General features: G+C 43.8%; 1 protein-coding gene across 1 annotated transcript; it reads right to left on the reverse strand.

Annotated features, from left to right (window-relative positions):
- Window positions 1-8,994: 8,994 nt before the first annotated feature.
- On the reverse strand, window positions 8,995-18,896 carry LOC311147030 (cytoglobin-2-like). Its single transcript, XM_084183639.1, has 3 exons — window positions 18,558-18,896; window positions 10,067-10,298; window positions 8,995-9,958 (listed from the first exon to the last, which is right to left on the reverse strand). Exons 1-3 carry the CDS (start codon window positions 18,698-18,700, stop codon window positions 9,800-9,802), a joined length of 534 nt encoding a protein of 177 aa, XP_084039765.1. The 5' UTR covers window positions 18,701-18,896; the 3' UTR covers window positions 8,995-9,799.
- Between the last annotated feature and the right edge of the window lie 7,657 nt (window positions 18,897-26,553).

Genomic DNA, 26,553 nt, shown 5'->3' on the forward strand with positions numbered 1-26,553 from the left:
TTCAATATCTCAGACTGTGTTTGTTACATGCTGAAGGGTCTCCCATAGGTGGTAATGCAGTAATGGTCATCATGCAGTACATACAATGCAACATTTGGGAGTAGGTAGCCTACAACAAGGGAAAATTACAACCAAGGCCATCAAAATATGTACAAACTAAATAAAACATTTTCAATCTCTTTTTTCAATCAGGTGGGGAGAGCAAAGAACAGACATCATTTTGCTTTAGAGAGAAGAAGCAGGTTGTAAGATGACATGTCAGAGGAAAGTCGATTCTGTAACAAACCGTCCTACCAGTAACCACCATCATCACCAGGCTCTGACTCAAGGCAGACGTTTACTAAGGTGACACCTAGCAGCTTTTAAAAATGTAAAGTAAAGTTGGAGCTGTGTTTTGAACATAGGCAGACTAGTAACACACCTCTTTCTGACTGTTGCTCCTTCAATGGGACCAACGGGATGCTACAGGTGTAGGGGAAGAGGTGATTCACTTGCAGGCTTTCTTTCATCACACAACAATGCATTGTGACTGGAGAGGAGTGACAGAGAGGTACAAAACATATGCCTCTTTCCATTGCTCTTTAGATTGAGTAGCCATGGCATACACATCTTCACTACAAGACATTTATGTTCTCTGACATTTGGTAAAATATTTATGGGTTCAAGCGATTCATATTAAACATATTGCTTATCCAAAGCGCCAGTCAAAAACAAGATTTAGGTCACTTGAGGAATGTGAAAGATTACCAAAAACAGCCTACCATTTAAAGTGCATCATTTTAAAGTTCTGCCTCTTCTTTAAAAGCCATTATAATTTACTCAATGGACACAAATCTGTATAGCCCTATTTGCTCAAAGACCAAAAATGACAATAAAATAAAATAATTGTGGCTGTTTGTTGAGGCACGGAAACACTTTCCACCAGTTTTACATTGACCATAGGCCTACTTTAAGCCTTAAGGAAACGTCCAACTCAAGAAACACACAATAAACCAAGATGTTGTACTGTAGATTCAGCTGCACCAAGATGTGATTGGTTGAGGTTTCATTCCCAGAAATGGAATTCTCCTGCCTCAAGCATGAGGAGGGAGGCCTCCTGGGACTGTCCTCTGCTGAAATAACATTAGAGGGATCTGCAGGACAGATGGAGGGTTGAAGATGTGATAGAAAAGGGCCTTGTTGAGCTGGACTGCCCTGGCCTGTTATTAATTCCGGATGCCTTTCATGGCGCTGTGCAGTCTCTGAATACTGGAGAGATAATGGTGCCAGCTTCATCAATACCAGATGACTGAGATGAAGCTGCTGCTGTCGTCTGTAGCATATCCATTTTGGGGTTTAGGTTATAGGATATTTGACCTGTCCAACTACACTGGAAAAATACCCAAAGCACAGGAGTTAACATCATTTTACATTTACGTCATTTAGCAGACGCTCTTATCCAGAGCAACTTACAGTTAGCACATACATTATTTTTATCGAACCCACAACCCTGGCGTTGCAAACGCCATGCTCTACCAACTGAGCTACATCCCCTGCCGGCCATTCCCTCCCCTACCCTGGGCCAATTGTGCGCCGCCCCATGGGTCTCCCGGTCGCGGCCGGCTACGACAGAGCCTGGATTTGAACCAGGATCTCTAGTGGCACAGCTAGCACTGCGATGCAGTGCCTTTGACCACTGCGCCACTCGGGAGATGAACATGTTAGCAAGGGGCTTCATTCAGCAGTGGTATAGTAGCCCTCATGAAAAAGTACTACTGAATTATTACACAAAACCTATTTGTGCAGTAGTGACTATGTAGAGACTTGGGATTGTGTAGTGAATGTATAGTTTATGCACTACTCAAGATACACAAGTAGAGTTTTGTAGTGTTCAGTAGGAAAACAGTAGTGTTTACAGTAGTAATCAGGTAGAGCTTTTTACTACATGATGCAGGTAGTAAATAAGTAGTCAAAATTCTACAGCTTTACTACACATACTTTTCAATAGTAATCAGGTAGAGTTTTTACTGCTTGATGTTGGTAGGAAATAAGTCATTTCAACACTACTGCCAACCAACCGCAGATGAAGGCAAAACAGGAAGTAGTTGGTTGTTGTTGGCTAGCTACTGTTTTTGACAATCCCGAATGTAATCATCTTCCATCCTTCGTCATCCTGTCTTTCATAGCCCTTATGCTGGCACCATCTGTAAGTTTAACTTTAGTTTATGTTTTATGAATAGTTTCATGTTGTTGTTTAGCCGTTTATATAACTTTTTACCACATCAAAAAGATTGCTAGCCAAAACGGTCTTGTGTTTAGCCTAGTTGTTTGCTAGCCCCATTGGAATGTAGCTATGTAGCCTCTGTTTTCGTCACGCTAGCTAATAAGTATGTGTGTTTGTATGCAAATGTACAGTATGTTCATATTGGTATACTTACCCATTCTACTAATCTCTTTTAACCTATTGCCAAGGAGGCCCTTGCCATAAGAAGACTGGAGGCCTTTGTTGGTAAGATTAACATTGTTTATTAAATGTATTTCTGTGTTGTCTTAAATGACCTCTGTTAGCAAATGATTGATAATGCTTATATTTGGTTGTCTCTTGTGCTTGTCTTTATTTTCAAAAATGTATATGGTGGAGTAATGTGGCAGCAACAAAAAAGAGGATCTGAATATAGTTAAGTCAAAGCTGAATGAAGACAAGGCCTCAAAGGAATTAACAAAAGTTTAAATATGTAATTTAATATTTAATTTATTTTATTTTAAAAAAGCGGTAATATATATAAGCTTATTATATTTTGTTTGATTACATAACTTCAGTTAGAAACTTGAGGAAATAACATGTGCACTCGTCTAGTAGTGACACAGTAGTCAAACAAGATTACATTTACATTTTAGTAGACGCTCTTATCCAGAGCGACTTACAGTTAGTGAGTGCATACATTTTTATTTTTTATACTGGAATCGAACCCACAACCCTGGCGTTGCAAATGCCATGCTCTACCAACTGAGCTACATCCCTGCCGGCCATTCCCTCCCCTACCCTGGACGACGCTGGGCCAATTGTGCGCCGCCCCATGGGTCTCCCGGTCGCGGCCGGCTATGACAGAGCCTGGATTCGAACCAGGATCTCTAGTGGCACAGCTAGCACTGCGATGCAGTGCCTTAGACCACTGCGCCACTCAGGAGGACAGAAGGGGGTAAAGCAGGGTTCAGAACACTGAAGATGTCAATAGTGATTTTTAACAGTAGTAAATGTGTCCGTTTTCAATAGTAATTCAAAATGGTTTATGTAGGAAATGAAAAAGGATCAGGAGCAATTCAGTAGTGACATAACACTTCACACACAAATGGCAGTAGTTATTCAATAGGGATTGAGTAGGCAAACAGCAGTAATGTGTAGGCATTACATAGTAATTCAATAGTGAAAATGTAGGAATTGTGTCGATATGTGTAGGTTTTGAGTAGTAGATACCCAAAAGCTCAGTAGTTACACAGTAGTCATCAAGGGAGAATTATGTAGTGACTTGAATAGGAAATATGTAGTGTTCACCAGTAGTGAAACGTCCCAATGTATCACTCATTGCTACTTAAATTACTACATATATCACTACTGGTTTACTACACATCTCAATAGCAATCAAGTAGTAAAACCAGCAGGTTTTGTGTAGATCTCGGGTAGTAGTGATGAGCAGTAATTCAGTAGTACTTTTCCATTTCTGGTGTTTTAGTTTGAGACATACAATGGCTTGCGAAATTATTCACCCCCCTTGGCATTTTTCCTATTTTGTTGCCTTACAACCTGGAATTAAAATTGATTTTTGGGGGGTTTGTATCATTTGATTTACACAACATGCCTACCACTTTGAAATGCAAAATATTTTTTATTGTGAAACAAACAAGAAATAAGACAAAAAAACTGAAAACTTGAGCGTGCATAACTATTCACCCCCCCCAAAGTCAATACTTTGTAGAGCCACCTTTTGCAGCAATTACAGCTGCAAGTCTCTTGGGGTATGTCTTTATAAGCTTGGCACATCTAGCCACTGGGATTGTTGCCCATTCTTCAAGGCAAAACTGATCCAGCTCCTTCAAGTTGGATGGGTTCCACTGGTGTAAAGCAATCTTTAATTCATACCACAGATTCTCAATTGGATTGAGGTCTGGGCTTTGACTAGGCCATTCCAAGACATTTAAATGTTTCCCCTTAAACCACTCGAGTGTTGCTTTAGCAGTATGCTTAGGGTCATTGTCTTGCTGGAAGGTGAACCTCCGTCCCAGTCTCAAATCTCTGGAAGACCGAAACAGGTTTCCCTCAATAATTTCCCTGTATTTAGCGCCATCCATCATTCCTTCAATTCTGACCTGTTTCCCAGTCCCTGCCGATGAAAAACATCCCCACAGCATGATGCTGCCACCACCATGCTTCACTGTGGGGATGGTGTTCTTGGGGTGATGAGAGGTGTTGGGTTTGCGCCAGTGTTTTCCTTGATGGCCAAAAAGCTCAATTTTAGTCTCATCTGACCAGAGTACCTTCTTCCAAATGTTTGGGGAGTCTCCCACATGCCTTTTGGCGAACACCAAACGTGTTTGCTTATTTTTTTCTTTAAGCAATGGCTTTTTTCTGGCCACTATTCTGTAAAGCCCATGTCTGTGGAGTGTACGGCTTAAAGTGGTCCTATGGACAGATACTCCAATCTCCGCTGTGGAGCTTTGCAGCTCCTTCATGGTTATCGTTGGTCTCTTTGTTGCCTCTCTGATTAATGCCCTCCTTGCCTGGTCCGTGAGTTTTGGTGGGCAGCCCTCTCTTGGCAGGTTTGTTGTGGTGCCATATTCTTTCAATTTTTTAAATAATGGATTTAATGGTGCTCTGTGGGATGTTCAAAGTTTCGGATATTTTTTTACAACCCAACCCTGATCAGTACTTCTCCACAACATTGTCCCTGACCTGTTTGGAGAGCTCCTTGGTCTTCATGGTGCAGCTTGCTTGGTGGTGCCCCTTGCTTAGTGGTGTTGCAGACTCTGGGGCCTTTCAGAACAGGTGTATATATACTGAGATCATGTGACTGATCATGTGACACTTAGATTGCACACAGGTGGACTTTATTTAACTAATTATGTGACTTCTGAAGGTAATTGGTTGCACCATATCTTATTTAGGGGCTTCACTTTTCCATTATTCATTTTTTAGAATTTTCTGAAACAAGTTATTTTTTTCATTTCACTTCACCAATTTGGACTATTTTGTGTATGTCCATTACATGAAATCCAAATAAAAATCGATTTAAATGACAGGTTGTAATGCAACAAAATAGGAAAAACCCCAAGGGGGGTGAATATTTTTGCAAGGCACTGTAGGATGCAGCCATTGAGAGAACTCACCAGATGTGTAGCCATCAAGGTGAAGACCTGTCTTCAGTTCATGTCTAGAAGAAAAGAGAGAAAAGACGGTACATAAAAGCTGACATGCGGGGGGACATTAATCATTTAGGAAGATATCATGCTATGAATAAATGAATAAACTCACGTCTCTTCATTTGAAAAGACCCACCTCAGATCTGAGAGCTTCTACGCACAGGTAGAGTGAAAGTTCACACTAATACAATAAAGCCTATTTCATTCATCCTGAGTCTTTTTTGTGTGTCCCTTTATTGTCCCATATTTATGAGACCCTGCATGACTCCATTGAACTGGTAGGCTTGGGGAGGTAATGCATTTATAATAACCTTCCACAGAGCTGATGGATTGTTGTTCTCCCACTAAATAATTTAGTGGGAGCAGCGTAGCGGTGAGTACTTGAAAGCTAAATGTGGAACGGGCATACATCTTCTCACTTCATGCATCTCTGCTTCTGCCACATGTTCAATTTTCCCTGCCTCTCGCTTCCTCTCCTCCTCTTGCATTCCTCTCCACATCTTGAAATATCAGACAGCATTCAGTTCTGTAGGCTACTTGTTATTTGACTTTTATGTACCATGTAGACTAGAGCTGCATATGCTGTGAGGGTTGTCATTTCTTAGGGTCCACTCCATTGCTCTTCGTGTAGGGCACCTCTTTCTCATTGGCATCATCAACATTGTGCCTGAAATGGGAGTTGAGGGACATTCATCAATCCAGTGTTGTTGATGTTAGCACATATTGAAGCTTCATTACAGTCCTTGACTTGCCAGTAAGACTGATGCAATTTGTTAATATACAGTCACTCTGTCCAGGACACTCAAATTAGTGTGATACTGTATGTTATGTTTGGTTTGGTTATATAATACAGAAGGCTACTGAAGGCAAAAACGGAAGGAGGGCTGTATAATGCGAACGTCTAACAACCCAAAGGTTGCGTGTTTGAATCTCATCATGGATAACTTTAGCATTTTAGCTAATTTGCAACTACTTACTACTTTTTAGCTACTTTGCAACTACTTAGCATGTTAGCTAACCTTAACCTTAATCCTTTAACCTAACTCCTAACCCTAAGATTAATCCTAACAATAACCTTAACCCTAACCTTAACCCTTAACCCCTAACCTTAACCCCTAGCCTAGCTAACGTTAGCCACCTAGCTAACATTAGCCACAACAAATTGGAATTCGTAACAAATCCAGTGTTGTTGATGTTAGCATATATTGCAGCTTCATTACAACCCTTGACTTGTCAGGAAAACTGATAAAACTTGTTAATATATAGTCACTATGAAGCCTAATTTGACATGATCAAATAATGAAGATGTGTGCATGCTTCTGAGCTTGATATGTTGCTGCAGCCACATGACATTATGTGCTGTTGCCATGTGAGTGGTCATGCAAGGCCAGGGGGCCTGAGAGGATTGCACTTTGAGTCAATTAGTAGCCCTCTACTCAAGAGCTCAGATGCATTTCTCTTTATTCATCCCTACATTAGATGCAATTTTGTTAATATATAGTCACTCTGTCCGGGACACTCAAATTAGTATGATGTGTTTGGTATGGTTACATAAGACAGAAGGTTACTTAAGGCAAAAACGAAAGGAGGGAGGTATAACATGAACGACTACCAACCCAAAGGTTGCGTGTTCGAATGTCATCATGGACAACTTTAGCATTATAGCTAATTAACAACTTTGCAACTACTTACTACTTTTTAGCTATTTTTCAACTACTTAGCATCCACAAATTAATACATACCATAGCAAATGTAACATGTCATACTAATGTGAGTGTCCCAGATTTTTGTTTACTATGTTACGTCTACCCCTGAGTCCAGGTTGCAGCCGCAGCACTAACCTGGAAACTTTCCACTTGATGTTAGATCAAGATTGTGTATTATTTGAGGAAGACAAGCCATGACTTCCAGGATAGTTTAATGATATAGCATAATTGATCTAGCATTTAGATGATTGCCCCTTGGAGTAATCACACTTTGATCAATGTTTGATTTCATGTTTGATTGGTCTGCCATCTTTAGGTTGTATTCTGTCCATTTGAGACAGAGTTTCTACAGTAATTAGATATCTGTTCAAATAATGAAGTGCTATTGAGACATTTGCTGTAGTTTTCTATGAAGGGCATGAGAACACTTACAAACAGTACACAAATCCCATGAGAGAATTCCATGGCAGTATCAAAATACACTACCGTTAACAGTTCTGATGCACTGTGTGACATAACACTGTGATGTAAGAGGTAAGTTCAAAGCAACCAAAAACTTAAGTATTGAACCAACCAAGATACATTTCACAAAATCTGTATATCAACCTTACCTGTACATGTGACCAGACACATGTGGCTCTGTGTATTATCAACTAACTTTTCCCTCAAGAAGTGAACGTGACCAGAGCAAGAGGCAGAGGATGAGAAAGAGTAAAAACAAGAGTACTTACGGTTCGACTCGGTTTGAGAACTTTCTGTATAGGATGACAGCAATAGTGGTGAGGACCATCGTAGTGGTGCACATAGTCCTATCACATGTATCCCGTCTTGGGGCTGCTGCTGGGTTAGAACACTGGGACCATTGCTCTCATTGAGGGAGAGTAGAATGAGTGTGGTAACAATCAGACAATTTCTGTGGCTCTCTAGCTAGTGGCAAGATTAGCCTGTGGGATTAGCTCAGATCAGGGGAAGGGTTAGGCCCCGTTGCAGGGGCAGGAGGTAAACAGAACTTAGTGTTTGTGGTCTGAGCTCAACCATTTAACCCTCCATCGCCACCAGTGTAGCTTTACAGGGGCACTATGTGCTGTGGCCATTCATGTGGTGTGGGTCGAACTAGCACTGCAGGGCTATCATGGACCCTGATTTTGCTGTAGTAGCACACTCATGCTTAGAGTCACAATTAGTGTTTTGTCTTTATTGTGTAATGTCTCAGTGCATTGACAGCGCAGGGTGTGTAGCCTATATTAAACAAAGAATGCATGCACTTGTAGGCTACTAGAATTCTTGAACTTACTTGAACTTGACCTTGTGTAAAATCATTTATGTAACAAAAACCTAGATTATATAAGGAAAGCTTTCACCTTGGGGTCAAAGCATAGCTGTCTTAATGTTTGTGTGTGTTCAAGTTCATGTCATTGTTTTCAGTATCAGATTCGGCATATATGTAAATAACATATCACTACCAGTTCTATTGCACCTTCATAGAAGTTATTGAGTAATCCAGACTCATTATACTAATGTATTGTTACAGCACCTTCTATTGTGTAATGATATCTATATAGGTTAGTATGGGGGAGCACATACGGTACACAAGTCTTTGTTGATGCTGGAATGAAAGGCAACATGTGCACTTGTATTCCCACAACAATCAATGATGTGCAGGGAGAGGTGGCTGGATTCAGAACTGAGCAACGCTCTCTCTGAGGGTCTCGTGACATGTATAAATACCTTTAGGCCTCCTGCTAATCCACCTATCCTTAGGACTGCTGACTCACAGGGAGTAGGCCACAGCAGGATGAAAGAGGGTGCAAATACTTCACAGTGAAAAACAAGTGATTAAGAATAATATGCATGTAATAGGAGCATGGGATGAATAGGATCATGACGTCCATTATAGATCTCATAATTGTTTTGGTTTAATATGTTATTATACAGATACAGGGATTGATAAGAAACATTTACATTGCTTAAATGTGGACACCACACCTCACAAGTTATTTCTCATTTTGTATCAGTCCGAGGTGAGAGAGAGTGAAGTGGATCTGATTCTGAAGTACAATATACTGTACAGGAAACACCAGCAAAGCATCATATGAAATGAACGAAGGCCTTGATGCCAGTGTTAGGGATAAAGAAAGGCACAACCCAGGTTAACAAGTGAGTGATTAGCAGAAGACATACACTCCCCTGTATGTATGTTTTTGGTGTAAAGATAAAAACATGTGTAGGGGAGTGTACTTGTAGACTGTCTCTATGACATTATATACAGTTCTTATATCTGCCAATCCTCAATCTTCAACATAATCTCTTGGTAATGTAACTGAAGAAACATTATTATTATTATTATTATCCAAGATTATATTAGTCTGTGTAGGGCTTATGCTCTACCTCAAACATAAATGCAGATAAACATATACCCATTCACACACATTCCAACCAAAGTCAGCACAAACCACCACCCCATCGTTCATAAGAGAGTCCATCAGAAGAACACACCCCACAATGGGGCATGGGAAAGATACAGGGAGGGAGCCATGATGATACATAGGAAGATTCTATGAGCTCTGGAAAGATACATTTCTTCCCTTGAATGGTCAGACGTAGATTGTCCTACTCCTAAACCAAGGCCCAGTAGCAGTCGGTCTCCGGGAGTCCACAGTAGTCACTGACGGTCACTTTGACCCAGACAGACAGATGGTTCACACAGCAGAACTGGAGGCCCAACCCACTTCCTCATACACGCCTGTCACGTGCCAGTAGACTGCATCCAGCAGTTTGGTCCATGCCCCTGCCACCTCTGGAGTGATGTAATCTTGAAAGTCTTCACCCAGCACCTCCAGAATCACCCCACACAGGATCTGGGAAGAGAGAGATAGGGAAATGGAATGAGTGATACATTTGCTTTGGTGTACCTGTGGATAATGGTGGCTAGTTATGTGAAAACATGTTGCCCGGTTCTTCCTCACCTTGAAGTAGACAGGCTCCACCTTGTGTCTGAGTGCATGGGCCTTGCCCACCAGCTTCAGCACAGACACCAACTTGTCCCCGTCATGGAGGTTCTCCACCAGGGTGTTGATGGCGTTCATCACCCTGCGTGCGTGCTTCCTGAGCTGGGCACTCCTCTCCAGCTCCTCAGGGTCCTCCACCTGTTGGAACTGGCTGAAGTACTGCTTGGAGGAGGGGAAGTTCACAAAGAGCCTGTAGAGGAGAGGAGGAGTGTGGGAGACCAGAGTTTGACCAGCTGCTCACCTGATCTCATTGCCCTTCAGCCCTCCACCAGAGCTGGCTAGCTATCCCTCAACTCCAGGTGCAGTACTTGGCCCAGTGAGATATTATAAGTAAACATAATTGGAGCGTGTTGAAACAGCTGCAGAGCATGACTGCCCTTTTAATGTTTAACCACTTTCCAGGATCTGTACAGGTTACGCTTCATTTACTCAACCATGGCCTGAGCACAAGCATGTGCTATTCAAATACAAGATAACTGTGTTTGTAAAAACATACAGTTGAAGTCGGAAGTTTACGTACACCTTAGCCAAATACATTTAAACTCTGTTTTTCACAATTCCTGACATCTAATCCTAGCAAAAATGCACTGTCTTAGGTCAGTTAGGATCACCACTTTATTTTAAAAATGTGAAATGTTAGAATAATATTAGAGAGAATGATTTATTTCAGCTTTTATTTCTTTCATCACATTCCCGGTGGGTCAGAAGTGTACATACACTCAATTAGTATTTGGTAGCATTGCCTTTAAATTGTTTAACTTGAGTCAAACGTTTCGGGGAGCCTTCCACAAGCTTCCCACAATAAGTTGGGTGAATTTTGGCCCATTCCTCCTGACAGAGCTGGTGTAACTGAGTCAGGTTTGTAGGCCTCCTTGCTCACACACGCTTTTTCAGTTCTGCCCACACATTTTCTATAGGATTGAGGTCAGGGCTTTGTGATGGCCACTCCAATACCTTGACGTTGGTGTCCTTAAGCCATTTTGCCACAACTTTGGAAGTATGTTTGGGGTCATTGTCCATTTTGAAGACCCATTTGTGACCAAGCTTTAACTTCCTGACTGATGTCTTGAGATGTTGCTTCAATATATCCACATAATTTTCCTTCCTCATGATGCCATCTATTTTGTGAAGTGCACCAGTCCCTCCTGCAGCAAAGTACCCCCACAGCATGATGCTGCCACCCCCGTGCTTCACGGTTGGGATGGTGTTCTTCGGCTTGCAAGCAACCCCCTTTTTCCTACAAACATAACGATGGTCATCATGGCCAAACAGTTATATTTTTGTTTCATGAGACCAGAGGACATTTCTCCAAAAAGTACGATCTTTGTCCCCATGTGCAGTTGAAAACCGTAGTCAGGCTTTTTTATGGCGGTTTTGGAGCAGTGGCTTCTTCCTTGCTGAGCGGCCTTTCAGGTTATGTCGATATAGGACTCGTTTTACTGTGGATATAGATACTTTTGTACCTGTTTCCTCCAGCATCTTCACAAGGTCCTTTGCTGTTGTTCTGGGATTGATTTGCACTTTTCGCACCAAAGTACGTTAATCTTTAGGAGACAGAACGCATCTCCTTCCTGAGCGGTATGACGGCTGCGTGGTCCCATGGTGTTTATACTTGCGTACTATTGTTTGTACAGATGAACGTGGTACCTTCAGGCGTTTGGAAATTGCTCCCAAGGATGAACCAGACTTGTGAGGGTCTACAATTGTTTTTCTGAGGTCTTGGCTGATTTCTTTTGATTTTCCCATGATGTCAAGCAAAGAGGCACTGAGTTTGAAGGTAGGCCTTGAAATACATCCACAGGTACACCTCCAATTGACTCAAATTATGTCAATTAGCCTATCAGAAGCTTCTAAAGCTATGACATCATTTTCTGGAATTTTCCAAGCTGTTTAAAGGCACAGTCAACTTAGTGTATGTAAACTTCTGACCCACTGGAATTGTGATACAGTGAATTATAAGTGAAATAATATGTCTGTAAACAATTGTTGGAAAAATTACTTGTGTCATGCACAAAGTAGATGTCCTAACTGACTTGCCAAAACTATAGTTTGTTAACAAGAAATTTGTGGAGTGGTTGAAAAACTAGTTTTAATGACTCCAACCTAAGTGTATGTAAACTTCCGACTTCAACTGAACATTTCTTCCAGCTGATAAGGCAGAATAAATGTTTGTCAGTTAACAAAAACAAACTGAGTGATGTAAAAAATGACTAAAAATAATAATAAATAGCACAATTATATCATGTACCACAATGTAGAGCAAGGCATTGGTAAGAATCCATTCAGTATGACACCCAGCCTGTCATCATGCTACAGGTCTGTGTACACCCTGGAATTTCAGTGGCTACCGCTATGTTCTCCTGAGTCTAGGAGATCTGTTGGTCCCGGTGATTGATTTATTTGGAATATCCACTGAGTACAACCCAGGCAATAACACGGTATAGCGATTCCAATTGTTTCCAATGTGGTCCCTGATGTCTGGTCTCAGTGGCTGCACAGCGCTCCCCTAAAACTCACAAAGCTGCTGTGGTGTAATTCCAACAGCAGGGACACCTGAAGTCAATATTAAATGAATCACTCTTTATTATCAGTTAACTGGAGAGGTTACAACAACATGTTCCCTCACACTGCCTTTCATAATCTCCATGTCTGGCCGTATGATTAGTGGACCAACAGTGAAGTGCGCTAATGAGCTTGAGATGGTTAGTTGGTTGCTCGTGTAATTACACACTGAAATAAACGGTCAGAATGGCTGTGTGTACTCAGGCAGCAGTGACTTCATCTGCTGCTTCCCTCTCACTGTGTTTGTCGGGGTTGGAGACAATTAGCTCTACATCATAGGGATATACCATATGGTTGGTTTGGACGGATGCACCTACACCCACACTCATGTTCAACATTGGTGTGCTACAGTATTTGTGTATTCCTATCAGCTCTTGTAAACACCCAAACAATGTATTAGAATAAGACATATACCTTACTTACCACCCATCTAATTCTATATCATTTAAAAACAGAATACCTCAAATGATGATATAGGTTTTCTTTGTGGAATAAACTGGTTTGACCACCAGAGACCACATTGTGAAAGAGAGTAGTATTGAGCAATAAGCAACAGCCTACAGTGACCAGGACAGATACAATACAGCTGTCTGTGTGTATCTGTTCCAGATGTCCCATACCTCTATCCTTTTAAACCCATAACAGAAAAGGGATGCCCTATGGGGAAGGCATTGTGTTTCGATGAAAGCACATTGCTTCCACTATCTTCACCTGTGAAATCAAGTGTTGGGAGGAATCAGAGAAGGAAGACAGAGGAGGGGGTGTCTCATTCTCTTCTGCTTAAAGTGGAGGGTCTATGCATGTGCTAATTCAATGACATTCAATTGTAAAGCCAGATCGTCTGTTTCACTCATAAGTAGTGAAGACAGTGGTGTTTAATCTCTCCCATGACATGTGGTGGCTGCATATAAATAGCCTCATTAGTGTTTTATATCATCAGCCTGTTGATCCTACTCTGGGATAGGGCTCATTTCTGAGATAGTTTCATGGTTATTATGAAAGTTACATACTTGCCCTGAGTGGAAATTGAATAGGTATTTGATAAATGCAAATACAACTACCTATGGATACCCTGGATTTTGTTACAATGAGATGCATCACCGATACAATACTTTTCAGAGAGCTATGGGTATTTTGCATTGGATATTTTAGTTTTTAGAGGACTAAATGAACCAAGCATAGCTTTTAGTATTAAACTGACAGAGAGAGAGGGAAGTTGAGGTTTGAGGTTTGACATTATACCTGAACATGCCTTCAAATCTCCAAAGATTCAAAGACCCCATAACAGCTAAAGTTTACTCCCTGTAAGTGCTCCATGTCACCATATAATACTACGGGCATTTGGAATGCCTCAGAGCAATTTGAGGTTTTAAGTACCGGTACTCAAGTATTGCATGAAATGAAAGCATTGCAATTTATGACAAAGATTATGTCCTTTTGATAAACATGTTCTTAACATCAAAACAGAAGGGAAGCAGACAGAGGCTGGGATAGACTAGGGAGGTAACTGTACTGAAAATATAGGAACTGCTCTTTCGGGGTCAAGTGGATAATTTAACTTGGCTCTATTGATTACCCCTCATTCTTGGGATTCCTGGCTGAGGATCTAAAGACTGTAGAGGACGTGAACGGAGGGAAGAAGAGGACATCTAATCAAGCTGTCATAAGACCTGTGTGTAAGAGACACTCTGAAGTCCTAGAAAAAGGGAAATTCTCAGGTCACACAGTGCGATTTTGCCTTCAGGTATAATACCATATCATTTAGGTAATCATATTGTTTCCAGGAGTAATTTTAGAAACTTCCAACGTATACTGAAAATGTTTTTTTCATATGGTACAGATGTAGGATCTTCCTTTGAACCAGTTTTCTACAGTAGGAAAATAATCCTGCAGAAACAGGAAATGTGAATTATTATGAGGATTATAATTAATTAACATTTTTGTAGGGTTTAATACATTTTTCGTAAAGGAAAATCAAGTCTAAAATTTCAGTGGAAATTACAAACTTCAGAAGCCTTTTTAACCTCAAATACACACTACAAGTTTTACATTTCCTGCATTGCAGGAGAGCTATCCTGCAACAGGGTGATACAATTAAGATCCTACTACATCTGTACTGTGTCTGAAGTGGTGGCTTAGTTATAGTTATTCTACAGTTTTCAAAGCTGGTACAGTACTCTGATCTTTGACACATCTAAATTGCAACATTGCACTAAGACACTGACACACATCAGTCTGTGACAGAGCACGTATCTTCATATGATATTCTTTGTCAACCTTTCTTTCAACTCCTACAGGTGTAAGATCTTAATTTGATCACCCTGTTGCAGGAGAACTTTACTGCAATGCAGGACATTTACAAATTGTAGTGTATTGGAGGTTCTGAAGTTTGTAATTTCCACTTTGAAATTTCATTCTTGATTTTCCCTTATTACATTTTTTATAAATCCCTACAACAATTTCCATTATAATCCACATAATAATTCACATTTACTTAGCTATATAGAAGGTGTACCAGTACCGAGTCGATGTGCAGGGATACGAGGTAATTGAGGTAGATATGTAAATATAACTAGGAATAAAGTGACAGTAAAGTGATAGTAAACAGTAGCAGCAGCGTATGTGATGACTCAAATAAAGTTAGTGCAAAAAGGGTCAATGCAGATAGTCCGGGTAGCTATTTGGTTAACTATTTAGCAAACTATTTAGCAGTCTTATGGCTTGGTGTACAAGCTGTTCAGGGTCCTGCTGGTTCCAGACTTGGTTCATTGGTACCTCTTGCCGTGCGGTAGCAGAGAGAACAGTCTATGACTTCGGTGGCTGGAGTCTTTGACAATTTCTAGGGCCTTCCTTTGACACAGCCTGGTATAGAGGTCCTGGATGGCAGGGAGCTCAGCCCCAGTGATGTACTTGGCTGTCCGCACTACCCTCTGTAGTGCCTTGTGGTCGGATGCCAAGCAGTTGCCATAAGAAGTGGTGTGCAGCCAGTCAAGATTTTCTCAATGGTGCAGTTGTAGAACTTTTTGAGAATCTGAGGGCCCATGACAAATCTTTTCAGCCTCCTGAGCGGGAAGTGGCGTTGTTGTGCCCTTTCACGACTGTGTTTGTATGTTTGGACCATGATAGATCCTTAGTGATGTGGACACCGAGGAACTCGACGCTCTCAATTCGCTCCACTACAGCCCTGTTGATGTGAATGGGGGCATGCTCTGCCCTCCGTTTCCTGTAGTCCACTATCAGCTCCTTTGTCTTGCTGACGTTGAGGGAGAGGTTGTTGTCCTGGCACCACACTGCCAGGTCTCTGACCTCCTCCCTATAGGCTTTCTCATCATCGTCTGTGATCAGGCCTACCACCGTCGTGTTGTCGGCAAATAATAATAATAATAATATGCCATTTAGCAGACGCTTTTATCCAAAGCGACTTACAGTCATACGTGCATACATTTTTTGTGAATGGGTGGTCCCGGGGATCGAACCCACTATCTTGGCGTTACAAGCGCCGTGCTCTACCAGCTGAGCTACAGAGGACCACAAACTTAATGATGGTAATGAGGGAGTACAGGAGGGGACTAAGCATGCACCCATGAGGGTCCCCGTGTTGAGAGTCAGTGTGGCGGATGTGTTGTTGCCTACCCTCACCACCTGGGGACGTCCCGGCAGGAAATCCAAGATCCAGTTGAAGAGGGAGGTGTTCAGTCCCAGGGTCCTTAGCTTAGTGATGAGCTTGGAGGGTACTATGGTGTTGAACACTGAGCTATAGTAAATGAACAGCATTCTAATGTAGGTGTTCCTTTTGTCCATGTGGGAAAGGGCAGTGTGGAGTGCAATAGAGATTGCGTCATCTGTGGATCTGTTGGGGAGGTATGCGAATTGGAGTGGGTCCAGGGTGTCTAGGATGATGGTGTTGATGTGAGCAATGACCAGCCTTTCAAAGCATTTCATGGCTACAGATGTGAGTGCTACGGGGCAATAGTCATTTACACAGGTTACCTTGACATTCTTGTGCACAGAGACTATGGTGTTCTGCTTGACACATGTAGGTATTACATACTGGTTCAGGGAGAGGTTGAAAATGTCAGTGAAGACACTTGTCAGCTGGTCAGAGCTTGCTCTGAGTACGCGTCCTGGTAATCCGTCTTGCGGCCTTGTGAATGTTAACCTGTTTAAAGTTCTTACTCACATTGGCTACGGAGAGCATGATCACACAGTCATCTGGAACAGCTGGTGCTCTCACACATGGTTCAGTGTTGCTTGCCTCGAAGCGAGCATTTAATGCATTTAGCTCGTCTGGTGGGCTTGCGTCACTGGGCAGTTCGCGGCTGGGTTTCCCTTTGTAATCTGTGATAGTTTGCAAGCCCTGCCACATCCGACGAGCATCAGAGCTGGTGTAGTAGGATTCAATCTTAGTCCTGTAAGCGGCAGCTGTAGCCTTTAGCTCAGTCCGCATGTTGCCTATAATCCAGAGACTAATGTGATAAACTCCTCAATGCCATCGGATGAGTCCCGGAACATATTCCAGTATGTGCTAGCGAAACAGTCCTGTAGATTAAAATCTGCTTCTTTGGACCACTTCTGTATTGAGCGTGTCACTAGTACTTCCTGTTTGAGTTTTAGCTTGTAAACAGGAATCAGGAGGATATAGTTATAGTCAGATTTGTCAAATGGATGGCGAGGGAGAGCTTTGTATGTGTTTCTGTGTGTGGGGTAAAGGTGATCTAAAATTGCTGGTAGAAATTAGGTAAAACGGATTTCAGTTTTCCTGCATCAAAATCACCAGCCACTAGGAGCCTTTGGATGAGCATTTTCTTGTTTGCTTATGGCCCTATACAGCTCGTTGAGTGCGGTCTTAGTGCCAGCATCGGTTTGTGGTGGTAAATAGACGGCTACAAAAAATATAGATGAAAACTCTCTTGGTACATAGTTATTGACTTGTGAGGGGCAATGCTGTCTCATGGTGCAAACCTCACCACTCCAAAGGCCTTGCTCATCACAAATGGTCACAGAGGTTAGCTGCTGCTTGTCTGCTGTAATATATAGACAGTAAGTATACAGTAAGTCATGTACGGTAGTATACCCAAAGCTATCTGCCTTTGAATGGTTTGATACAGTATAATAACCTCCTGTTCACTATGTAATGATGAATGGAGGGAGTGTCCCTGATCACTCATCTTCATGGGGCTCAATGAGGGATTAGACAGAGACATCCCTGTGAGGGTTCAGGGAGTTAGGTCAGAGATCCCTGGTCTGCAGATATGTGAAACATGATCTGCCCTCAGGGAGGGAGCACCTGCAGAGCCAAATATGTCAGCTTGGAATAAGCAGCAAGATGGATTGACACTTTTCCCTCTGCTTCTGCCAACTGATAGGAATATGGATAGTAAGGGAGCCAATTTCAGATGCAATAGCTCAGAGATGAGTGATGGCGCACTCTCTAACAGACTGAGAGCGCGCAAGTCAAGTCAATTGTCATGTTACAATCTTCACACTTTGTTAAAATAACTTTTAGTTCCCATCACCTATAGTGGGGATCATGCAAGGGTCATGGAGAGATTGTAATCTAGGTTGCAAGAACATTGTTATTTATTACAATCAACTATTGCAACACGATTAGGTAAAAACAACCATGAGCAAGATAAGGAGCCATGTGCAATTGCCATGTTGCAATGTAATAAATAAGGAGAAGCAAACTCACACAGCAAGAACAATATGTGTGTGCTGTGTTGAAAGAGTTAGCATTCAATAAGTTACAGCTCTTCTGTCACCAGCCCTCCACAACTCCCCAAATGGAAATGTGTGCACCTAGGCAAGTTTATTAGTGTCTTTAGACTGACAATTTCAAGATGTTATAGGCAAGAAACAAGGGAAAGAGAGTATAGGTAAAGTTTACCTGATGAGAATGGCCACCCCGACATCATCGCAGTTCTGGTAGACTTTGGCCCAGGTGTCCTTGATCATCTCTCTCTCTGAGTCAGAGAGTGGGTCTGGGCCCTCCAGGCGATCTGCCTTTACCTCTCCCTGCTCCCTCTCCATCCAGGAGTCCTATAGTGCTGCAGGAGCGGTGTGTTGAAGACAAGTGATGAGTCCCAAAGAACACAACCCCCACCCAGTTCCCTTTGTTTACACAGTCACTCTCTTGTTCAAACGATCCCCTTTTTATTACCCTTCTCTTGCTGAGAGACCCTCTGGTCCCCTCTCTCAACCTTTTCTGAGTGAGTGAATGAGGCACACACTAAAAAGCGAGAGGAAGAGAGTGCACACAGAGTAAGGAGGAGCCACACACCTCTCTCTCTCTCTCTCTCTCTCTCTCTCCCTGTTTCTATCTCTCTCTCTCTCTCCCTGTTCTCTCTCTCTCTCTCTCTCTCTCTCTCTCTCTCTCTCTCTCTCTCTCTCTCTCTCTCTCTCTCTCTCTCTCTCTCTCTCTCTCTCCTCTCCCAATTTGGTACTTGCCTATTTTATGTTTTTGTGTGTTCATGTGTGTGTGTGTGTGTGTGTGTGTGTGTGTATGGGAGGGGATATTGAGAGGAAAAGCATTCAGATTTTTCAAGAGTAATATGTGAAAAACAAATCGAAATCAAATCAAATTAAATGTTATTGGTCACATACACGTGTTTAGCAGATGTTATTGTAGGTGTAGCAAAATGCTTGTGTTTCTAGCTCCAACAGTGCAGTAATATCTAACAATTCACAACAATCCACATAATATACACAATCTAAAAGTAAAAGACAGTTAACAGCTATAGGGCATCGTGAAAATGATCTGCATTAGACAAAACGTTATGTTTTCTCTCATATGAACACAGATAAAGGGCATTGCTCAACAGATTAAGGTATGCTAGAAATGCAGCAGTCTTTTGTTGGTTTAGTCTTCCTCCATAAAAAAAGGAGAGATCATATCAGTAACTAGAATTGTATTTCTGTTGTCCACAGGCACACTCCCTGAAGTATCACGTTGCACGTTTACAAACCCTGACATTTCTTGGCTTGTTAACTGTTGGCAGTGTTATCTACAGAATTATGAAGGGATTATGAATTAAGTTTTACCCTCCTTTTTCTTTTGAGATTGTGCTTTGACATTGGTGCAGAAGTTACCTTATTATCTCACAATCTCCTTCTTGTAAGGGATCGGGGGTTGGCTGGGTCTAGACAGAGTCTGACACTTCCCCGATCTACAGAGAGGGGGAGTCATCAGACTCGATCTGGTTCACCTGAGTTCTGAGCACACCTGTCAGTAATTAGTGTAGGATTTAAGGTGTGCTCAGAAGTTCAGTCGGTGCGAGGTATTGTTCCATTGTGACTTGCTAAGCGTTTTGTTCCGAGAGAGAGAGAGAGTTTGTTGTTTTTGATTACCCGTGTATCCGACCTGTGCCTTGTTGTTTGACTCCCCGAATTGCTTAATCCTCTACTTGTCTACCCCAGTGATTACCGTCCTCTGATCCTGTGCCTGTGACCTCGACTACGACTAAGCCCGCTCCCTTGGTACCTCTGCCTGTCTCTGCCTGGCCCGGTTTTGACCACAGCCCGCCCGACCACGATTAAGCTATTCCCTTGTCTGTACTCTAATAAAGCATCGCTATTCTGCGATTGGATCTTACCACTCTGTCCGAGTATTCATTACAGAATACCTCGCCTTTACCATGGATCCAGCGGAATTACAGAGGTGATGGGAGATACAGGAGAAACGGATGGATGAACTCCTGCAGCTACTCAACGCTGGTGCGGCTGAAGGCACCACCCCGAGCACGGTCAGTCCTCGTCCTGCACCTCCGATTTCTCTACCGACAAGGTACGACGGGGAACCTGGCAAATGTCAGGGGTTTCTACTCCAGACGTCCCTGTATATGTCGTATAATCGTACTATGTTTTCCGATGACCGTAGCAGGGTGGATTTCATGATTTCTCTGCTAACGGGAAGAGCACTGGATTGGGCTACTGCGCTTTGGGCAGCTGAGGTCCCCGAGTTGAATGCGGAAGTTCAGTTCAAGAGACTGTTCCAAGAGGTGTTCGACCACCCAGTATCTGGGCGTAGTGTGGGAGACCAACTATGCGAACTTCAGCAGGGCCGTCGCACAGTAGCCGACTACGCTTTGGAGTTCCGTACTATAGCAGCCGGTAGCGGATGGAGCGAGACTGCTTTGCTCACCGTTTTCCGAAGAGGGCTGCGCAAAGACGTACAGACTGAGTTGGCTTGTCGAGGAGATATCACTGCGCTACATGATTTTATCAAAATAGCCATCTCTATTGATAATCTGATAGTGCAACACAAGGTATCCACAGTCCGGGAGCCCTCGATCACTGGTCCTAAGGAATCTGAGGAGGAACCTATGCAACTGGGACGGTCACCTCTACAAGGTTCGGTGAGACAACAGCGTCGGCAAGACGGACTATGCCTGTATTGTGGTCAGTCGGGTCATTTCGTTCGTCTATGTCCGGTACGACCAAACCGTACCCCAGGATATCGCCTCGGAACTGCCAAACCGGTGAGTGAGACTCAAGTTTTGAACATTACATCAAAACAAATGTATGTGCCAGTTACCTTATCTGTCGGAGAGAAAGTGCGCAGGTTGGAAGGACTTATTGATTCCGGAGCGGCTGCCAGCTTTCTGGATATGGGTCTTGCTGAGGAGTTGGGAGTTCAACTTATCCCAATTCAACCTCCCCTGCGAGTCAACGCGCTAGATGGTGAGCCCATGGGCACTGGGTTCATTACGCACCGTACAGAGGTAATCAAATTACAAGTGGGCTCCATACACCATGAGAACATCATTTTTTTCGTCATCTCCGCTCCACGGGAGCCGCTAGTTCTCGGCCACCCCTGGCTCGTCACCCATGATCCGGTCATCTCCTGGAAATCTGGCGATATCACGGCTTGGAGTGAGGTATGTAGGGCAGAGTGCCTCAATTTACCGTGCAAAATGTCTACTGTGGAGGATGCGCAGGGTGCGGTGTCTACTGTTGTCCCTACAGAATACCAGGATTACGCGCAGGTGTTCTCCAAGGAGAGGGCCACCGTGTTACCACCTCATCGGGCCTGGGACTGCGGGATTGATCTGCTATCCGGGGCTACACCTCCTCGTGGAAGAATCTACCCGTTGTCACAGCCGGAACGAGAATCAATGAGCCAGTATATTGATGAGGCGCTACAGCAAGGGGGCATTCGCCCATCTACGTCTCTCGCCGCATCCAGTTTTTTCTTCGTGAAGAAAAAGGATGGCGGACTGCGTCCTTGTATAGACTATCGAGGGTTGAACGATATTACCATCAAAAATCGTTACCCCCTTCCTTTGATTCCAGCAGCCCTCGAACAGGTGGGACAGGCCTCCATGTACAGTAAACTGGACCTCAGGAGTGCGTACAATCTGGTGCGTATTAGAGAAGGGGATGAATGGAAGACCGCCTTCATCACACATCGAGGACACTACGAATATTGTGTCATGCCCTATGGACTTACCAACGCGCCCTCAGTATTCCAGGCGTTCATGAATGACATTTTCAGGGACATGATTGATCGCTTTGTTATCGTGTACATTGATGACATCCTAATCTATTCTAACTCTCTGAGTGAACATGTGTCCCATGTACGACAGGTGCTGGATCGGCTCCTACAACATTCTCTGTTCATGAAGGCAGAAATGAGTGAATTCCATGTCACTACGATTTCCTTCCTTGGGGCCATACTCACTCCCGAAGGGGTTAAACTGGATGAATCCAAGGTGCAAGCGGTACAAGACTGGCCTCAACCCCAGACGGTGAAAGAGCTCCAGAGATTCTTAGGGTTTGCCAATTACTATAGACGGTTCGTGCGTAATTTCAGCACAACCGCAGCGCCCCTGTCGGCGATGACCAGCTACAAGGGTCGCGGTCTGAACTGGACGGAGGGGGCAGTGCGTGCGTTTGAGACGTTGAAACAACGCTTTACCACCGCTCCTATTCTATGTCAGCCGGACCCTACCTTACCGTTTATCGTGGAAGTGGACGCTTCGGAGGTTGGAGTTGGAGCCGTGTTATCCCAACGCCAAGGTGAGCCGCCTAAATCACGACCCTGTGCTTTCTTTTCAAGGAAGCTGAATTCTGCCGAGCAGAACTATGACGTGGGTAATCGGGAATTACTGGCGGTGAAGTTAGCACTGGAGGAGTGGAGACATTGGTTGGAGGGAGCAGAGCATCCGTTCCAAGTGCTCACGGACCACCGCAACCTGGAGTATCTTCACAGTGCCAAACGACTGAACTCCCGACAGGCAAGGTGGTCTTTATTCTTCAACCGTTTCCGATTCACTGTTTCTTATATCCCCGGGTCCAAGAATGGTAAGGCGGACGCGCTTTCCCGACGGTTCGAGCGCGCGGAAAGACCCATGGAGCCAGAACATATTCTCCCCATGAGTTGCCGTGCTGGTCCTGTGAGGTGGGCTATTGATGACACTATTCAGGAGAGCTTACAAGCGGAACCAGCTCCTCCAGAAACCCTGGTGTCTAAGGTGTTTGTGCCAGCCCCACTTCGACCTCAACTGATGGAATGGTGCCACACGTCGCTGGGATCTGGTCATCCCGGGATCACTCGAACTACACGACTCATCAGCCGCAAATACTGGTGGGATTCCCTCACAGATGACGTCAGAGACTATGTCTTATCCTGTCCCGTATGTGCTCAGTCCAAGGTACCTCGTGCACTACCGGAGGGTAAGCTGATGCCATTGCCAACTCCTCAACGACCCTGGTCGCACATTGCAATGGACTTTGTTACCGACCTACCAGAATCAGAGGGCCATACTGTAATTCTCATGGTCATCGATCGTTTCTCCAAGATGTGCCGGTTAGTACCCATGACCCGTTTGCCTAACGCCACTCAGATGGCTGAGACTATGTTTACCCAGGTGTTCCGGCAGTTTGGTGTCCCGGAGGATATTGTTTCCGACCGGGGACCCCAGTTTGTATCCCGGGTATGGAAGGCCTTCTGCGAACGCTTGGGCATCTCGGTTAGCCTAACCTCCGGATATCATCCCCAGGCCAATGGACAGACAGAACGGCTCAACCAGGAAATTGGGAAATATTTACGGCAACAATGTTCGCGGCAGCCGCAAGAGTGGAGCCGATTCCTTCCTTGGGTAGAGTATGCTCAGAACTCACTCGTTCACACCTCCCTACGCCTAACGCCCTTCCAGTGTGTTCTAGGGTATCAACCACCCCTGTTCCCGTGGGATACCGCATCAGGGATGGTACCGGCTGTGGACGAGTGGTTCCGTCGGAGTGCGCAGGTCTGGGAGACGGCCCATCAACATCTCAGTCAAGCCTCACAACAGCAAAAGACCTACGCCGACCGACGCCGGAGACCTACTCCCACTTATCAACCCGGGCAACGAGTGTGGCTGTCTACCCGAGACCTGCGGTTCCGACGGAGCTGCAAGAAGCTCCAACCCAGGTACATCGGTCCTTTCAAGGTACAGAGACGTATTAACCCTGTCACCTACCGTCTGTTACTCCCTCGACACTACAGGATAAACCCTACGTTCCACGTCTCCCTATTGAAACCTGTCCACTATAGCCCGATGTACCCCCCAATCGCTCAACAACCTACTAAACCACCTTTGGAGGAGGAACAGGACACCACCTATACAGTCCACGAGATACTGGAGTCAAGACGGAGACGAGGGGGCATCGAATATCTCGTGGACTGGGAGGGATATGGACCTGAGGAACGGTCATGGGTCCCTGCTAAGGACATACTGGATCCCGCTCTCAAGGCCGCTTTCCACGCTGAACACCCAGATCATCCAGGACCCCGACCCAGAGGAAGACCACCCGGTAGAGGTAGAAGGCCGTCAGGAGCCGGCCCTGGGGAGGGGGATACTGTAAGGGATCGGGGGTTGGCTGGGTCTAGACAGAGTCTGACACTTCCCCGATCTACAGAGAGGGGGAGTCATCAGACTCGATCTGGTTCACCTGAGTTCTGAGCACACCTGTCAGTAATTAGTGTAGGATTTAAGGTGTGCTCAGAAGTTCAGTCGGTGCGAGGTATTGTTCCATTGTGACTTGCTAAGCGTTTTGTTCCGAGAGAGAGAGAGAGTTTGTTGTTTTTGATTACCCGTGTATCCGACCTGTGCCTTGTTGTTTGACTCCCCGAATTGCTTAATCCTCTACTTGTCTACCCCAGTGATTACCGTCCTCTGATCCTGTGCCTGTGACCTCGACTACGACTAAGCCCGCTCCCTTGGTACCTCTGCCTGTCTCTGCCTGGCCCGGTTTTGACCACAGCCCGCCCGACCACGATTAAGCTATTCCCTTGTCTGTACTCTAATAAAGCATCGCTATTCTGCGATTGGATCTTACCACTCTGTCCGAGTATTCATTACACTTCTTTACTTCCTTGTGGTTTGGCAATAATAGATACAGTAACTACATAGGGGGTTGGGGACCTAATTAACAAGAGACTTGTGGATTGGATGTGTAAACAGGAAGTAGGTTACATGGTAGTTAGAAAAAACTATCAAATAAATCAAATCAAATCAAAATTTATTGGCCACATGCACCGAATACAACAGGTGCAGACATTACAGTGAAATGCTTACTTACAGCCCTTAACCAACAGTGCATTTATTTTTTATAAAAAAAAGTTAAATAAAACAACAACAAAAAAATGTTGAGAAAAAAAGAGCAGAAGTAAAATAAAATAACAGTAGGGAGGCTATATATACAGGGGGGTACCGGTGCAGAGTCAATGTGCGGGGGCACCGGCTAGTTGAGGTAGTTTAAGTAATATGTACATGTGGGTAGAGTTAAAGTGACTATGCATAAATAATTAACAGAGTAGCAGCAGCATAAAAATATGGGGTGTGGGGTGTGGGGTGGGGGTGGGGGGCAGTGCAAATAATCCAGGTAGCCATGATTAGCTGTTCAGGAGTCTTATGGGTTAGGGTTACAAGCTTGTAATAAGGGTTACAAGCTTGAGTTGATACATGTTGCACACCTTGCTTTGTGAGGTCCAATTTCTGTAAAAGTTCTTCAAAAATTCCGTCAAGGAAATCTATGTAAAACATGAAAGCTGTCCATAGAGAGGACAGTTTTTCATTTGTAATCTTTCATATGAGAGGGATCGACGTTTTGTAAGATATAAACTTGAAGGAATTTGTCATCTCAGTAAAGTAGTGTGCACTTGAACACATACCATTGTAATAACCAAGGATTAAGGACAGGTTTGCTGGGTGTGGATGTTGTTTTGTCAATCAAAAATATATCGGGAGTAGGTTAGTCAAGCGGTGAGCAGTGCACAACAAGCTGGAGCATGTGCCACTGTGACACTGTCATTGATATTGTGAATTTGATACTCTGGACTGCTTTCCACATGATGCTAATGATCTTCCAGGGTCTTCAGTAGGCTTTAGCTTACACTCACACGGCTTGCAAAGTGTTTCACATAAAAAATATATTTGTTGCAGCACTGGTCTTTCTCTTTATGTACTGGCATATTAGTGTGTAGGCCAAACTGTTCGGACGCTACAGACAGAAGTTGGCAGATCGCCTGTACTGACTTCAGAGTCCCAAGACACTTGAGAACACCATCGTGTTCGTGAGAGTCTCATCTTCCAAAAGAGGGGTCCTAATAGTTTTCTAGGCCAAACCGTTCGGACGCTACAGACGATTTTGTGAAAAAGACTGATTTTCGGGATGTCTCATGGTCTGACAAACACCGCTCTAGCTCTGTCACCTTTCACCGCAGATGCGAAATTGCGACATAGGAAGACGTGGTGGATTGAGACGCATCCAATGCAAAAAAACAAAACATATCAATAGCTTAAACTGACAGATTTGGATGTTTGTTTTAATATTTATTATGCTAATTAGATTTCCGCGTATATATAGATCAGAGATGTCCTGTCAACACAGCAGTAGTG

The sequence above is a fragment of the Coregonus lavaretus genome (genome assembly GCF_964263955.1).
Source record: "Coregonus lavaretus genome assembly, chromosome: 2".
NCBI classification, from domain to species: domain Eukaryota; kingdom Metazoa; phylum Chordata; class Actinopteri; order Salmoniformes; family Salmonidae; genus Coregonus; species Coregonus lavaretus.

Coding starts and splice junctions, on each gene's coding strand:
- LOC311147030 (XM_084183639.1), bottom strand. CDS start 18,700: ATGGAGAGGGAGCAGGGAGAGGTAAAGGCAGATCGCCTGGAGGGCCCA. Junction 10,299..18,557: donor GGGGTGGCCATTCTCATCAG/GTAAACTTTACC, acceptor TCTCCTCTACAG/GCTCTTTGTGAACTTCCCCT. Junction 9,959..10,066: donor TGGAGCCTGTCTACTTCAAG/GTGAGGAAGAAC, acceptor CTCTCTTCCCAG/ATCCTGTGTGGGGTGATTCT.